The sequence below is a fragment of the Mobula hypostoma genome, chromosome 10 (assembly GCF_963921235.1).
Source record: "Mobula hypostoma chromosome 10, sMobHyp1.1, whole genome shotgun sequence".
In the NCBI taxonomy this organism is placed as follows: domain Eukaryota; kingdom Metazoa; phylum Chordata; class Chondrichthyes; order Myliobatiformes; family Myliobatidae; genus Mobula; species Mobula hypostoma.
In genome coordinates, this window is record NC_086106.1 from 119,960,375 (window position 1) to 119,978,313 (window position 17,939).

General features: G+C 44.8%; 1 protein-coding gene across 1 annotated transcript in view; it reads left to right on the top strand.

The window, feature by feature from the left end:
• The window catches only part of LOC134352575 (neuronal PAS domain-containing protein 2-like), a 149,545-nt gene that overhangs the window by 20,047 nt on the left and 111,559 nt on the right, over positions 1–17,939 (top strand). The window contains exon 2 of the mRNA XM_063059828.1: positions 13,635–13,691. Coding sequence (XP_062915898.1) covers positions 13,660–13,691 — 32 coding nt within the window. The 5' untranslated portion in view covers positions 13,635–13,659. The remainder of the gene's footprint in view (positions 1–13,634; positions 13,692–17,939) is intronic.

Genomic DNA, 17,939 nt, shown 5'->3' on the forward strand with positions numbered 1-17,939 from the left:
CTAACTCGCTGACGTCCAAGTGCTCGTCCACATGGACTTTAGTAAGGCATTTGACAAGGTCCCGCATAGGAGGGGCTGGTCAAGAAGATTCAGCCACTTGGCAGTCAGGATGAGGCAGTAAATTCGATTAGACATTGGCTTTGTGCAGGAAGCCAGAGAGTGATAGTAGAGGGTTGCCTCTCTGACTGGAGGCCTGTAACTAGTGGTGTGCCGCAGGGATCGGTGCTGGGTCCTTTGTTGTTTGTCATCTATATCAATGATCTGGATGATAATTGGATCAACAAATTTGCAGATGACACCAAGATTGTGGGTGTAGTGAACAGTGATGAAGGCTATCATGACTTGCAGAGGGATCTGCGTCAGGGCTGAAAAATGGCAGATGGAATTTCATGCAGACAGATGTGAGGTTTTGCACTTCAGTAGGGCCAACCAAGGTAGGTCTTACGGAGTGATCGGTAGGGCACTGAGGAGTGCAGTAGAACAAGGGGATCTGGGAATATAGGTATATAATTCATTGAAAGTGGTATCACAGGTAGATAAGGTTGTAAGGAAAGCTTTTGGCACATTGGCCTTCATAAATCAATGTATTGAGTACAGAAGATGGGATGTTGTGTTGAAGTTGGGTAAGATGTTAGTTAAGCCTAATCTGGAGAACTGTGTGTAGCTTTGGTCACCTTCCTACAAGAAAAATGTAAACAAGGTTAAAAGAATGCTGAGAAGATTTACAAAGATATCACGGAGTCTGGAGGACCTGAGTTAAAAGGAAAGATTTTATAAGTAAAGACTGTTTTCTTTTGAACGTAGAATATTAAGAGGAGATTTGATCGAAGTACACAAAATTATGAGGGGTACAGACAGGGTAAATGCAAGCAGGCTTTTTCCACTGAGGCGGAGTGGGACTACAACCAGAGGTCATGGGTTAAAGGTGAAAAGGGAAAAGTTTTAGGGGAACATTAGGGGAAACTTCTTCAATGAGAGGGTCATGAGAGTGTGGAATGAGCTGAAAGCACAAGTGGTCCATGTGATTTCTACATTTAAGAGAAGTTAGGATAGATATACGGATAGTAGAGATATGGAGGGTTATAGTCCCACTGCAGGTCGAAAGCTATGCAGTTTAAATGGGTTTTGACAAGGACTAGATGGGCTGAAGGGCCTTTTTTCTTTTGTACTTCTCTGTGGCTCCCTAACTACTGTGCTATGAATCGCTGAGTCCCTCTGTCATAATAGTGAATCTCTCAGTCCTGATGAAGGGTTCCGGCCCGAAACGTTGACTGATCATATCCACGGATGCTGCCCGACCTGCTGATTTCCTCCAGCGTATTGTGAGTGTTCCCTCAATCTCTCAGTCCCTCTGTCACTACAGCGAATCTCTCAGTCCCTCTGTCACTACAGCGAATCTCTCAGTCCCGCTGTCACTACAGCGAATCTCTCAGTCCCTCTGTCACTACAGTGAATCTCTCAGTCCCTCTCTCATTCTTTACCTATTCTTATTCACAAATACAATCATACTTGTGTTGGTGTCCATAACTCCAGTGTCGAAGCTCTGCAATTCCGTCCTTAAACCTTTCAATGTCTGTTTTAAGGTTTTGTTAAAATAACTGTTTGATCAAACTTATGGTCAGCTTTAGGTAGCTTGGTTGACATGTTCTAATTTTTGTATAGCGTAGGTAACAATTCATAACATGGCTCAGAACTGTATTCTATTTGGTAACTTTACAGTGAAGTGTTGGGGTATTAAAGGGATTGAATAACTGTAAATAAAAAAATTGTCGAAAAAAGTGTAAAGTGAAAGGGAGAGAGAAGAGAAGGGATTAAGGGGAAGGGAAGAAGTGGAGGAGGGGTGAGAGCAAGGGAGCGAGGCAGAGGGAGTGGGTAGAGGAAAGGGTAGAGGAGGGTGGAGAGAGAGAGTGTGTGTGAGAGAAAATGTTATAAATTACACAATAAATATATAGTGTAAAGAAAAGGAATAACAAGGTAATGCTCATGGGTTTACAGACTGTTCAGAAGTCTGATGTTGGAAGGGATGAAGCTGTTCCTGAGTTAAGAAGTATGAGTCTTCAGGCTCCTGCACTTCCTCCCTAATAGTAGTAACAAAAAGAGGGCATGCCCCAGACAGTGACGGTCCTTAGTGATGCATTCTGCTTTCTCGAGTGAAGATGAAAATCTTTTGAAGATGTCCTTGATGGTGGAAATGGTTATGCTCGTGATTCAGCTGAGTCTACAACTTCTGCAGCCTTTTGCAATCCTGTGCATTGGATACAACGATCAGAGAAATCTACACTTAGGGAAATCTGCAGGAGTCTCTGGCGACATCAATCTCTTCCAACTCGTAACAAAGTAGAGCTGTGAACATGCCTTCTTCACTGCATCAATGTGTTGGACCCTGGACAGATCATTGGAGATGTTGACGCTCAGAAAGCTAAAGCCACTCAGCCATTGACCTATCCATCCCTCAAAGAGCATCTCAGCAACTTGAGCTTTTTCCCTCTCTTTCCCAGTTCTGAGGAAGGGTCTTTCTCTGCTGAATGTTTGCAGTATACTTGGTCTTGTCTCCAGATTTGCAGCATCTGCAAGTTTTTGGGGTTTTTATTCAAAATAAATGCACAATGTTGACACAAGAGACTGTGGAGGCTAAAATATGGAACAAAACAATTTTAAACTGCTGGAGAGAATCTGCAGGTCAGGCCACACTTGTGGAGGCAAAGGGGTCATGATCTTTATCAGAAATGAGGGTGTGTAGGGTAGATAAGTGGTTTAATGAGGTTAGAGGGAGGTAAGGATAGGTCTAGCAGGTGATCAGTAACATGTTCCTGGCTGTCTGCATCTCTGAAGATCTATACTGGGCCAACATATTGAAGCAGTTCCAAAGACATGACAGTGGATATATTTAATTAAGAGCTTGAGGAGAATTAGTGTGCCACTAAAGACACTCCAAATTTCTACAGGAGAGCATTCTAACTGGTTGCATCACCATCTGGTCAGGAGGGGCCACTGCACAGGACGGGAAAAAGCTGCAGGCTGTTGTAAGCTCAGCCAGCTCCATTCTGATTCTGATTCGAACTGTGCTATGAGATCATCTTGTTGTTCAACTGTTTAGTCGAGTCCGACTCTACGTGACCTCATGGACCATAGCGTCCAAAGGGTTTTCATGGCAAGGTACGGAAGTAGATTGCCAGGCCTTTTTTCTGCGCAAATACTGCTGCTGCTCAGGTTGGGACCCGGCTGGGTTTGAACTCAGCACCATTAGCCTTGAAGTCCAGTGCTGATGCCACTACACCACCAGCCAGCCCACAAGATCATCTACCTGTTCCATATATATTGTGTGCATTCAAATATAACACCTTCAGTCCTGTATTCATCACCCTTTTCGATTTTGCCCCCATGTTACACTTCAATTCATCCCACTGACTGAAATTTTGCCCGACCATCTGCCTATCCTCCCTCACAGTCTCACTACACATTGCATCTACTTGTATGCTAACTTCCCCATCCTCAGCCCTGCCACACTGGTTCCCATCCTCCTGCCAAGTTAGTTTAAACCACCCTCAACAGTTCTAGCAAAACTGTCTGCAAGAATATTGTTCCCCCTTGGGTTCTGGTGTAACCTGCCCTTCTTGTTCAGGTCAGAACTTCTCTAAAAAAGATCCCAATGATCCAGAAATCTGAAATCCTGCCCCCTGCACCAGTTCTTCAGTCACTCATTCATCCGCTGTATCATCCTATTTTTACCCCCACTGGCATCTGGCACAGGCAGCAATCCAGAGATTACTACCCTGGAGATCCTGCTTTTCAGTTTTCTACATAACTCCCTACATTCTCTGTTCAGGACCTCCTCCCTTTTCCTACCAATGTTATTCGTACCAACATCTATCATGACTTCCGGCTGTTCACCCTTCTGCTTCAGAATGCTATGGATCTGATCTGAGACATCCCTGGCCCTGGTACCTGGAAGGCAGTATACCAGCCGGACACCCTTTTCACATCCACAGATCTGCCATCTGCTCCTCTTAATTATGGGATCCCCTATCACTACGCCATTCATCTTGCCCCCCCTTCGCTCTGAGCCATAGAGACAGACTCAGTGTCGGAGATCAGGTGACTGATGCCTCCCCCTAGTAGGTTGTTTTCCCCAACAGTATCCAAAGCAGTGTACTTATTATTGAGGGGAACATCCACAGTGGTACTCTGCATTGGCTACCTGTTCCTTTTCCCTTTCCCTTTCATGCAGATGTAATTATCTGGGAGAATGGCGATCTCCCAGAGTTCCCATATCTCATACAAGTAACACACCACTAACTCTGGACCCATTCTCAGCACACTTACGATGTACTAACAGGGAAAAGAAACTTACTAGAAAAAAAATCTCCTTCAGTGCTAGCCCAAGCCTGTTCTCACCGACACCTGTTGAGCTAAATCCTGACCACTCTACCAATGACCACTCACACAATAGCCGCTCCCCTTACACCTTGCTTCTTTTTATTGGTCCCAGCTAAGTGCCTGATCAATCATTATGATTGCAGCCCAGCGAGAAGTCCTGAAAGCACCCGAGATCTTTTGAAGCTTACGCTGCATCACCACTGACAACCTCTGGTGCTGATTGCAGCCCAATGATTTAGGCACAATGTATTTGATATTGATTCCTAATAGGATTGTAAACACAACCTCCCTGCTATATCATAGTCACAATGTAACACAGCACAGAAACAGGCCATTTGGCCCAACTCATCCATACTGGGCAAAATGTTAACCTAAGATAATCCCATTTTGCCCATATCCCTCTAAACCAGGAGTTCCAAACCTGGGGTCTATAGACCACTCAGTTAATGGTAGGGGTCTATGGCATAAAAAATGTTGGGACCCCCTGCTCTAAACCTTTCCTATCCATGCTACCTGTCCTACTTACTTACTGCCCGTTTCGCCGCTGGGATTTAAGGCAGCAGTGAAGGTCATTGGAGAGAGTCCAGAGGAGGTTCACGAGGATAATTCTGGGAAGGGAGGAGTTAACATATGAGTGGCGTTTGGCAGCTTTGGGCCTGTACTCACTAGAATTTAGAAGAATGCGTGGCAATCTCATTTGAATCTACCAAATGTTAAAAGGAGCAGATAACGTGGATGTGGAGAGGATGTTTCCCCTGGTGAGGGTATCCAGAAAAAGAAGGCACAGCCTCAGAATTGAAGGATGACCTTTTGGAACAGAAGTAACGGGGAGTTTTTTCAGCAAAAGAGTGGTGAATCGGTGGAGGCCAAGTCCATGGTATATTCAAAGCGGAAGTTGATGGATTCTAGATTGGTTGGGGCATCAAGGGATATGGTGAGAGGGCAGGTGTATGGGTTTGAATGGGATCTGGGACCAGCCATGATGAAATGGTCCAGCAGACTCGATGGGCTGAATGGCCTAATTCTGCTCCTATGTCTTATGGCCTTATGGTTAAGGATTGACATCTTAAGCTTTTAAAATCATAGTTGAAATCACCTTATTTCAGGGAAGGATCTACTGAAAAAGGAAACATGCCCTCAGCCTGGTTTCAGCTGTCTGTAAGGTAACATGTTCCGTGTCTGATTTAATCACTTACAACATCTATTTTTAAAAGTCTGAGAAACATTTAAGGATGTTCTAACCAATTGAAGTGCCACATTTAAATTTTTTTTTTTGAGCAACCGTGTAATCTCACAGGACAAGAAAGCTCCCAGGCATAAGGTGGTTGAAATACTAATTGAATGTTCTTTTCCCCGCTGTTTGAGTAATGTTCAATTTGTCAGCTCTTTGCGTTAACTGGAAATAAATGTTTCACATTCATTAAAACTCTCTAAAAAGCACCTGAGAATATGAAGCAAAATTGTTGAAATAAGAGCAGAGAATACTGGAAACACTCAGCAGGTCAGACAGCATCTGTGGGGGAAGAGAAACAGAGCTTATGTTACACATAAAGCAGAAGACATAGGAGCCCAATTAGGGCATTTGGCCCATTGAATCTGCTCCATCATTCCATCATGTCTGATTTATTTATTTTTTAATTTTTTTGGTGATTGGTTTATTAATGTGACATATACCTTGATGTTGTATAAAATCTTGTTTTGTACGCCATCCATACAGATCATTTCAAAACATTAAGTACATCAAGGTTGTACAAGAAGAAAGCAATTGCAGAATGCATAATATAGTTTTACATTTACAATTTTACACATTACAGAGAAAATGCAGTGCAGATAAGCAATAAGACTCATTATGAGGTCAGTTTTGAGGTCAAGAGTTCACCTTGAACTTTAACGTTGAAGCTTTACAAAATTGTGGTTAGACCACACTTAGAGTATTGTGTTCATTTCTGGTTATCTCAATAAGGTTCGTCCATTGTCATCAATGAAGACCTCAACACCATTAGTACTTCTTTTTTACGAGATCGAGTTGCTAGCTCGATGCTCAACCCAGCACGGATGGAGAGCGTGCAAGGGAGCCGGCTGGATTCGAACTCGGGACCTCTCACCCTGAAGTCCAGCACTGATGCCACTACGCCACCAGCTGGCTATTGATGGTGTCGAGACTAGCGCTTGATTTGGATTTAAGTGAGGGAGAGTTGCGCAGCGTCAGCCTCACCCTCTCTTCACAATTCCCATCTGGATCCAGTGGCAAGCCAGGAGTCGAGACGGCTGGAGATGGGACTAGGTGCAGTGGATGACCAGGATGTCTTCTATGTCTTGTCCTGCTCTATGTCAGAGACCGTCTTCTTGCCCGTTGGACCTTCCATTGGTCTTGTCCACTCAGTCCGCCACAGTCTGATCTTCCTATGCTGGGATAGACAACTCCCTATCTCACCGAGGGTTTGAGACCCGTCGGCTACCCTCACCTGGTTTAGCCGGCTTGTCGAAGCTGTTGCCCAGGGTGTGGCCGCTATCGCATGCAAACAGCTACGGGGAGCCACAGGTGAGAGCTGAGTACCAGGTGGGGACCAAAGGTGGACAAACCGCCTTGAAAAGGACGCGACATGTTCCCCCACCAGAGATGCTACCCCTCCCTGACACCCCATATACCCCAAATCCCAATACAGAAAGGATGTGGACAATGTAGAGAGGGTGCAGAGGATATTTGCCTGGATGCTGCCTGGATTAGAGATCATTTTTGTGTGGAAAGTTTGAGCAAGATAGAGCTTTTCTCTTTGGAGTGAAGGAGGATGAGAGAGGACTTGATAGAATTGTACAAGATGATAAGAGGCATAAATAGAGTGCACAGCTAGAGTCTGTTTTGATCTTCGGGCCTCAATGTCCTGACTCACTGACTTCAGTCTTTGACCTTCAATTTTGATGTCCAGACTTGCCACTCCTTGGGCGTCAGCCTCTGGTTTACAAGCTACAGGTGGTGCAAGCATCATGTACTTACCCCTCCCACCACACCCTAGCCTAACCCTTGTGGCTTTTCTCATTTCATTTCCCAAGGAGCAGCACTCTGCCTGGGCAGTGCAAAGTAAGCACGGCAATGATGATGGAGATGATGTGTTGTCAACTGATTTCAAACTTACTGGGTAATTCACAGGCTAGCATAGAGCCATGATGGTGATGGGATGTCAGGAGCACAATTCCTGTGGCAGGTTCGAGGAAAGAAAAGGAGAAGTTAAAGAATAGCTTTATTTCTCAAAACATAGAGTGAAATATATTATTTGCATCAACTACCAACATAGTTCGAGGATGTGCTGGGGGCCACCTGCATTTACTATCCCTCACCCGTATGTCTGTGGAATGTGGGAGGAAACCCACACAATCATGGAAAGATCATACAAACTCCTTATAGACTATGGCGAAAATTGATCCCGGATCTTCCATTCACTGGTGCTGTAAAGCGTGATGCTAAATACTGTGCCATATTAGCTTGTAAGTCTGAGCAAGCTCACAGGTTTTGCCGAAGCAACAATTAGATAATCCATCTCTGTTTCCTCCTGTGATCTCTGCCGTCTCCAGGCAATCAGTGCCACCCCAATGATACCAAGAATGGGCTGAGGGCACAGGATTCTGTAAAAGGTTCAGGAGCAGCCAACAATACAGCTGTGGTAATGTTGTTACAACACTGGCAATCTCTTGAACAATGTGGCAAATTGCCCAGAAATGTCCAGTTCACAAAATTCAGATCAAATCCAATCTGGTTAATTATTGCCCAATCATTCACAAAATGCTGGATGAACTCAACAGGTCAGACAGCATCCATGGAGATGAATAACTAATCGATGTTTTGGGCTAAGACCCTTTATTAGGACTGAAAAAGGAGGAAGAAGCCAGAATATGAGGGTGGGTGGAGGGGAAACCACATCCCCACTTCCACCGGCAACTCGTTCCACCTTCTGAGTGAAGAAGTTCCCCTTAAATATCTCACCTTTCACCCTTAACCTATGACCTCTGGTTTTCATTATTTCCAAGTGATAGCTTAATGATGGACGGTATAATTGGCATGGTAGCATAGTGGTTAACACATTTCCTTTACAGTGCCAGTGATCAGCGATTGGGGTTCAATTCCCACTGCTGTCTGTGAGGAGTTTGTATGTTCTCCCCATGATTGTGTGGGTTTCTGGTTTCCTCTCACATTATGGTTAATGGTTAGTAAGTTGTGGGCATTTTATGTTGGCGCCAAATGCATGGCAACACTTACAGCGGCACCACCCCCTCCAGCACAATACTTGCTGATTTGATTTGACTTGACGCAAACGATGCATTTAATTGTAGGTCTCAATATTCCAATGTTCTTTTGACAAAGAAAGCTAATCTTTAATTGACATATAGGTCAATGGCATCTCACACACCATGAGCCTGTTCAGCAACATGCTGATTGGATCTCTCCAGTTCACTCAGCTTAACACCTCATCTTGGCCTTGATCCAGACAGGGACAAAGGGGCCGAATTCCATGGTGAGATGAGGTTTGCTCCACCTGACTTCAAGGCAACATTTAACCAAGTGCAACGTCAGAGTCTGAGAAACAACAAATGTGCAAAAGGAGACAAATTGTACAAATAAAAAATAAATAATACTGAGAAGCATACACTCAGTGACCACTTTACTGGGTACACCTGTTCACCTGCTCATTAATGCAAATATATAATCACCAATCATGTGGCACTTTACTAGGTGCAGGAAGTAGCTCATAATGTGGCCACTGAGCACAAGTTATAGAGCCCTTGAAAGTGAGGCATTGATGGTGTGGATAGCCAGAGGCTTATTCCCAGGGCTGAAATGGCTAATGCGAAGGGGCATAGTTTTAAGGTGCTTGGAAGTAGGTACAGAGGGGATGTCACAGATAAGTTGTCCACACAGAGAGTGGTGGGTGTGTGGAATGCACTACCGGTGACGGTGGTGGAGGCGGATACGATAGAATCTTTTAAGAGACTCCTAGATAGATACATGGAGCTTAGCAAACTAGAGGACTATGTGGTAGGATAATTCTTGGCAGTTTTTAGAGTAGGTTACATGGTCGACACAACATTGTGGGCCAAAGGGCCTGTAATGTACTGTAGATTTCTATGTTCTTATGGAATCAGTTCAGAATTGAGATGAGTGAAGTTATCCACATGAGAAAAGACCGTGACCTGCATGATGAGAGTCCTTAATGATGGAAGTTGCTTTCTTGTGGCAGCGCTCAAAGTAAATGAGCTTCATGATGGGGAGGGTTTGCTTGTGATGGACTGAGCTGTATCCACAACGTTCTGTAGACTTTTCCATTCCTGGGAATTTTGGTTTTCATATCAGACCATGATGCAACCAGCTCGGATACTGTTATTCTATAGAAGTTTGTCAAATGTTTGCTGCCATTGTGGCTGTGGCTTAGAGATTGTACCTCCAATGCTTCCCCAATCTCCCTCCCCTGAACTTGCTGTCCTAACAAGGTGGTGGTGTGGGGTTCTAAGTACTGCTTCCAAATCTTTAACCAACTGTTATCGTGGGATACCCTCCATGTTGACTTCTGCAACTTGAAAGAGCTCTAAAAGGCAAAAAAAAACACTTGTGGCTTTCTAAGTCAAGGGAAACTATCCTGCAACTGCTCTGTGAACTGTGGTGATCCCAGTCACCGCTCAGTGTGGGTGAGCTCTGATCTGTGAACTGTGGTGATCCCAGTCACTGCTCGGTGTGGGTGAGCACTGATCTGTGAACTGTGGTGATCCCAGTCACCGCTCGGTGTGGGTGAGCACTGATCTGTGAACTGTGGTGATCCCAGTCACCGCTCGGTGTGGGTGAGCACTGATCTGTGAACTGTGGTGATCCCAGTCACCGCTCGGTGTGGGTGAGCACTGATCTGTGAACTGTGGTGATCCCAGTCACCGCTCAGTGTGGGTGAGCACTGATCTGTGAACTGTGGTGATCCCAGTCACTGCTCAGTCACTGCTCAGTGTGGGTGAGCTCTGATCTGTGAACTGTGGTGATCCCAGTCACCGCTCGGTGTGGGTGAGCACTGATCTGTGAACTGTGGTGATCCCAGTCACCGCTCGGTGTGGGTGAGCACTGATCTGTGAACTGTGGTGATCCCAGTCACCGCTCAGTGTGGGTGAGCACTGATCTGTGAACTGTGGTGATCCCAGTCACTGCTCAGTCACCGCTCAGTGTGGGTGAGCACTGATCTGTGAACTGTGGTGATCCCAGTCACTGCTCAGTCACCGCTCGGTGTGGGTGAGCTCTGATCTGTGAACTGTGGTGATCCCAGTCACCGCTCGGTGTGGGTGAGCACTGATCTGTGAACTGTGGTGATCCCAGTCACCGCTCGGTGTGGGTGAGCACTGATCTGTGAACTGTGGTGATCCCAGTCACCGCTCGGTGTGGGTGAGCACTGATCTGTGAACTGTGGTGATCCCAGTCACCGCTCGGTGTGGGTGAGCACTGATCTGTGAACTGTGGTGATCCCAGTCACCGCTCGGTGTGGGTGAGCTCTGATCTGTGAACTGTGGGTGATATCAATCACTCCTTCTCTTTCACCAATCAACTTCCTAGCTCTTTGCTTCATTCCTCTCTCCCTCCAAGTTTCACCTATCGCTTGCCGGTTCTCTCTCCCCTCCTGTTACCTTTCAAATCTAATCCTCAGCTTTTACTCTTCAGTCCTGCTGAAGGATCTCGGCCCGAAACGTAGACTGTACTTTCTTCCATAGATGCTGCCTGTCCTGCTGACTTCCTCCAGCATTTTGTGTTTGTTGCTCAAGGAAGCTTGAGATTGTTGTTTACATGCACTGGGCATTAATTTTGTTTGTTAGTATTGTTACTATGATGTACTGCTGTACACGTGTGCTATTAATCCATTGAACTGCTTCCACACTCTCATCCACAAGACCATAATTAGACCATAAGATATAGAGGCAGAATTAGGCCGTTCAGTCCACTGAGTCTTCTCTGCCATTCCATCATGGCTGATGTATTATCCCTCGGAACCCATTGTCCTGCCTTCTCCCCATAAACTTTGACATTCTAACTAATCAAGTACCTCCACTCTAAAATGTTCGCAATGACTTGGCCCTCACAGCTGTACGTGGCAATGAATTCCACAGATTCACCACCCTCTCACTAAAGGAATTCCACCTTATTTCTCTTCTAAAGGGACATCCTTCTATTCAGAGGCTGTGCCCTCTGGTGCTAGATTCCCCTACTATAGGAAACATCGTCTCCATGTCCACTCTGTTTAGCTCTTGCAGTATTCAATGGATTTCAATGAGATCACCCCTTCTTCTTCTAGACTCCAGTTTCCAAGAAATCAAACCCGCCTTGTATGTTAACCCTTTCATTTCTGGGATCGTTCCCGTGAGCCTCCTCTGGACCTTCTCCTGTGCCAGCATTCTTTCTCAGATGAGGCCCCCAAAACTGCTCACAATACTCCAAATATGGTCTGATCAACACCTTACAAAACCACAGCATTACCTCATTGCTCTTGTATTCTAGTCCTCTCAAAATGAATGCTGACATTTCATTTGCCTTCCTTACCATTGACTCATCCTGCAAGATAACCTTTAGGGAATCCTGCCCAAGAACTCCCAAATCCCTCTGCACCTCTGATTTCAGAATTTTTTCCCCATTTAGAAAATAGTCCACACCTTATCCAACTAATTAATGCCAACAATTTATTGTTATTTAGATTAGATTAGATTCAACTTTATTGTCATTGTGCTGAGTACAGATACAAAGCCAATGAAATGCAGTTAGCATCTCACCAGAACTGCAAAGAATAGTGTTATTTACAAAATAACTGCGAATAAAAAGTAAGTGCTACAGCACACAAATATAAAAGTACTGAGACAGTACAATATGGGTGCAATACTGCTTAGCGCTGTGATGTGAGGTTCAGCAGGGTCACATCCTCAGGGAAGAAGCTCTTCCTGAGCCTGCTGGTGCGGGAGCGGAGGCTCCTGTAGCACCTACCAGATGGGAGGAAAGTAAAAAGTCCATGGTTAGGGTGGGATGCATCCTTGATAATGCTTTTCGCCCTGCCCAGGCAGCGTTTATGGTAGATGTTCTCGATGGTGGGCAGTTGGGTGCCAATAATCCACTGGGCAATTTTCACCACATGCTGGAGTGCTTTGCGGTCCGATACGGGACAATTGCCAGACCACACTGAGATGCAGTTGGTGAGTATGCTCTCAGTGGTACAGCGGTAAAAGTCCGTCAGTATCCTGGGACAGAGGTGAGCTTTCTTCATGCGCCACAGGAAATAAAGGCGCTGTTGTGCCTTTTTGACCAGGATAGAGGAGTTCAGGGACCAGGTGAGATCCTTGGAAATGTGGTCACCAAGGAATTTGAAGCTTGATACACGCTCCGCTACAGCTCCATTGATGTAGATGGGGATGTGAGTTGTGGCTCCTGGCATGCCTGAAGTCCACAACTGTAGTTGCTGAGTGGAACAGGCCCTTCCAGACCTTCCGTCCAGGCCACCATCAACCCCCGATTTAACCTCAGCTTAATCAGGGGAAACTTACAATGACCTACTTATCAGTACATCTTTGGACTGAGAGAGGAAACTAGAGCATCCAGAGGAAATCCACACGGACACAGGGAGAACATACAAGCTCCTTAAAGGCAGAGGTGGGAATTGAACCTGAGTTGCTGGTACTGTAAAGCCTTGTGCTAGCCACTATGCTACCAAGCCACCCCAAAACTAATATTTAAATCTTCAGCCAAAGGAAACCCACACATTAGGGGAACATGCGGACTCCACACCAGCAACACCCAAGGTCAGGATTCAACCAGAATATCTTGCAACTGTGCAACAGCACCTCTGCTAGCTGCACCACTGTGCCATTTTTGCAGGAATATGATTGCAATTTACACTCATGCATTATCCTGCTACACACAAACTGATAAAGGTAATTGAATGAAGTATCTTGATAAAACCATAAATCACTTTGAACCCTTGCACAAGGGGTTGATCGTAAACCAATATTTCATTCTACTATCCAGGAACATCACTTATCAAGAAACAACAATATCTAATTGACAATAGACATCTTTTCCCACTCTATCTGTAACAGTAATTAAGAACATATCATCCTTCTTCCTATCATTGGCTATCCCAGACCCAAATTCCAGATTATCAATGAGTCAATCAACTTGTCTCTTTTCTCAGAACATTGATGTAAATTTTCTCAGTGATGTAAATTTTGTTTACGCTTATTTCTGTTTTTTTTTGTAGAAATAGCAACTGTGGAGGTGATCTGATGGATGACGATGAGAAGGACAGGGCAAAGAGGTGAGATGATTGATAATGCAATAGTTCCAGCAACTGGGCCAATTAATCTAAAATGAGTCCACTTGCATCATGTTTGGAAAGGCCACAGAAGAAGCCAGAGAAAAGTCTTTATTTACTGTTGTTGATTGGGGAAGTCTAAAATCATGGTGCAGAGGTTGGAGGCCATCCTGTTCAGTGTGGTTGCAATGAGCAACTCCATCAGCTCTGAACCCAAACTTGAAGCGTCAGCATGTTGCATCTTCCGTTGTAGCTGGGTGGGAGTGCCACAGTCCTACAAACTCAGCCATTAACAGCAATGATGATGTGAACCGTGATCTATAACGTGAATACCATCAGCATTATGTGCTGTGTCATGTAGCATAGGTGATCATTGTCTCACAACCATAATTGTTCTTGGCAATTTTTTTTTACAGAAGTGTTTTGCCATTGTCTTCTTCTGGGCAGTGTCTTTATAAGACGGGTGACCCCAGCCATTATAAATACTCTTCAGAGATTGTTTGCCTGGGGTCACATAACCAAGACTCGTGATGTGCACCAGCTGCTCATATGACCATCCACCACCTTCTCCCGTGGCTTCATGCGACCCTGATTAGGGGGCTTAGAGGGGCTATACCCTGCAGGCTAGTGGAGGGAAGGAGTGCCTTTACTTCCTTTGGTAGGGATGTTTCTCCACTCTGCCACCCAAACCTGAATACCACCTGGGTCAAAGGATGTGTAACTACACCACATTTTCCAGAGGTTTGCAGGTTACATCCCCAGAGTTTGCTGAGTTCCTTAATTTTTTCCAAAAAGGAATTGCAGTGGCACGGTAGCAAAGCAGTTAGCATAGCACGAATACAGCAACAGTGACCTGTCTTCAAGTCCACCACTGCTTGTAAGAAGTTTGTACCTTTTCTCCATGACTGCATGTGTTTCCTCCAGGTGCTCTGATTTCCTCCCATATTCACAAAACATACGGTTTAGTAGGTTATTTGATCACTTAAGTGTACTTGGGCCATTAGGGCCTGTTACTGCGCTGTATCTCTAAATTTGCATCAAATTGCAGGATTCTAACAGGCTTGTCAGGTCTGAGAGTCTCGTTCTTGGAACCTTGGTGAGACATCCTTGTCCTAAGTTTAATAACTCACCATCTGCCATGGATAGTATGTTAACTAATATTTTTAACATAAAGACCACAAGATATTGGAGTAGAATTAGGCCATTCAGCCCATTGAGTCTCTTCCGCCATTCCATCATAGTTTATTTATTATTCTAGTCAACCCCCTTCTCCTGCCTTCTCACCGTAACATTTGATGCCCTTATTAATCAAGAACTCATCAACCTCTGCATCAAATGTACCCAATGACTTGATCTCCACAGCCATCTGTAGCAATGAATTCCATAGATTTATCACCCTCTGGCTAAAGAAATTCCTCCTCATCTCTGTTCTAAAGGGATGTCCTCGTACTCTGAAATTGTGCCCTCTGGTCCTAGACTCCCCCATTATAGGAAACATCCTCTCCACATCCACTCTATCTAGGCCTTTCAATATTTGGTATGTTTCAGTAAGATCCCCTCATTCTTCTCAAACAAGTACAGGCTAGAGCCATCAGATGCTTCTTGCATATTAACCATTTCATACCGAGCCTATTCCCATGAACCTTCTCCAATGCAAGCACATCCTTTCTTAGATAAGGGGCCCACAGCTGTTCACCATATTCCAAGTGTGGTCTCACCAATGCTTTATAAATCTCACTTGGGATAATTAGCTGGGTAATTACCGAGGCCGCTGGCAGTGGGTACAGAATAACTAATGTGTAAAGGATATCAGCAGTTATTTATGATAATCCAGAAGTTTCATCCTCACCATCAATGATACCAGATTTTAATTCCAGGTAATTAAATTTGAAGTCCCCAGTTGCTATGGTGGGATTTGAGCCTTTAATTGTGAATCATCACTAAGTAGCTGATCATGAATAGAATCACTATGCCACTGTGTCAAGTGAGGAAGTACAACGTTTGTATTATTGCACGTTGCAAGGCAATCGCCTTCAGTGTAAATGGTAGGGGAGTTCCCGCGGTGAGGGAGTCTAGGACCAGAGGGCACAGCCTCAGAGTCGTAAGACATCCATTTAGAACAGAGATGAGAAGGAATTTCTTTAGCCAGAAGGTCATGAATCTGTGGAATTCATTGCCACAGATGGCTGTGGAGTCCATATCATTGGGTATATTTAAAGCAGGGGATTTTGATTTAGTTTTTTGATTAGTCAAGACATCAAGGTATACGAGGGCAAGGTGTTGAGAGGGATAATAAATCAGCCATGTTGGAATGGCAGACAAGAATTGCCTAATTCTGCTCCTACGTCTTATGGTCTTAAAAAAAACTTTTCAAATAGGGAAAGGAATACACCTAACACAGGAGTGCGTTGGCTGCTGCTCAAGACCCAGAGATGTCATCCAATCTTAAGTAGCATAGTTAAGAACTTTGACACCTGTCCAAGAAAATCTAAACTTGTATATGAAGCTGGTGGGAAATCAGTCCGTAATTTACCCCGATGTCTAACTGCCTGCCTTATCATTTGGTAAATTGGTTATATACTGAGTTACAGTGAAAAACCTTGCCTGTCATCTATACAGATCAACTCAGCACATCATGGATGAAGTACAAAGGAAAACAATAGAATGCAGAATCGTTACAGATTCAGTAAAAGTGCACTGCACGTTAGCAATAAGCTGCAAGGCAAGGGGGTTGAGAGTCTATCATTGTATTCTGAATCAGAATCAGGTTTATTATCACTGACTTGTAGGACACAAAATTTGTCCTACAGCAGCAGAACAGTGGAAAGGCTTGAAAAATACTTAATATACTAAGTCCAATGGTTTTAAAACAGTCTTAAAACAATAACAATGCAGAATAAAGTGTAAAAGCTCCAGAGAAAGGGCAGTGCAAGTAAAAGGTAAAGTTGCAGAATCATAACCAGGTAGATTGTGAGGTCGAGTCCACCCTATTGTACAGGAGGTCATTTGAGATTCCGATTAACAGAGGAATAGAAGCTGCCCTTAAGCCTGGTGATACATGCTTTCTTATCTTCTACCAAAACCTCTGAGGGAAAGTTAGCTCTCGCAATTCTCTCTTGAAAAAATTAGCGGGCATGAAATGGGGAGCTAATGCTCACACACTTAGATCAACCGCCCTAGTACTCTGCTATGCACCTGCAGAATACTGTGCACCTGTGTGGGGCAGATCAGCCCATGCAAAGAAAATAGACCCGTTGCTTAACAAAGCCTGCCGAATAATCATGGGCACACTGAGCCCCACACCCACTGACATCATTTACAGACTTGCAGGCATTGCTCCCCCAGAGATCCGAAGACACACTACAACAAAAATTGAAAAAGGTAAACAGAACTCAGATTCACGGCACCCACTACATCATCATGTGCCAGTTTCCAAACGTCTAAAATCGAGGAAAAGCTTTGCTACAGTGCAGGAACTACCACACGGAACATCCCCCCAAACATACAGGATTGACCTCTGGCAACACACAGGAGCCAGAACCCCATCAAACAATACAGTGCAAGACCCCACAGAAATGTTGTCAGACGGGGCACTGCTTGACAGACGGAAGTGGTGCACTCTCAGCAGAGCGAGAGCGGGGGTTTGTAGGACGGGAGACAATGTGGTGAGGTGGGGTTTAAAGACCAGTGAATCCTGTGAGTGTGGCGAAAGGGTGCAGAACATTGAACACGTTCTGCGCAACTGCCCACTCTCACCTGATTGAGCTGACACTGACCTGCTCAACATCAACCAAACAACACTAGAGTGGCTGGCTGTCTGGTGTGACAAGCTATGATGATGATCTTCTACCAAATGGGAGAGGAAAGAGGAAAGAATGCCCGGGGTAGGTGGGACTGTATTAGTGCAATACCCAGGGCGTCAACATTTGTAGTTTAATTCTGGTATCCTCTGTAAGCAAGTTTGTGTGCATGGGTTTCTTTCAAGTGTTTCAGTTTCCTCCCACAGTCCAAAAACGTACTGGCTGGTAGGTTAATTAGTCATTGTAAATTGTCCTGTGATGGGTTAGGGTTAAATTGGTGGGTTTCTGGGTGGCGCTGCTCGAAGAGCTGGAAGGAACTGTTCCATGCTGTATCTCTAAATAGATAAAAATGAAATTATGCTAGCTGCTTTACTGAAGCAGTGAGAAGTGCGGGCAGAGTCCATAGTGAGGAGGCTGGTTTCTTTGATGTGCTGAGTTGTGTCCATACTTC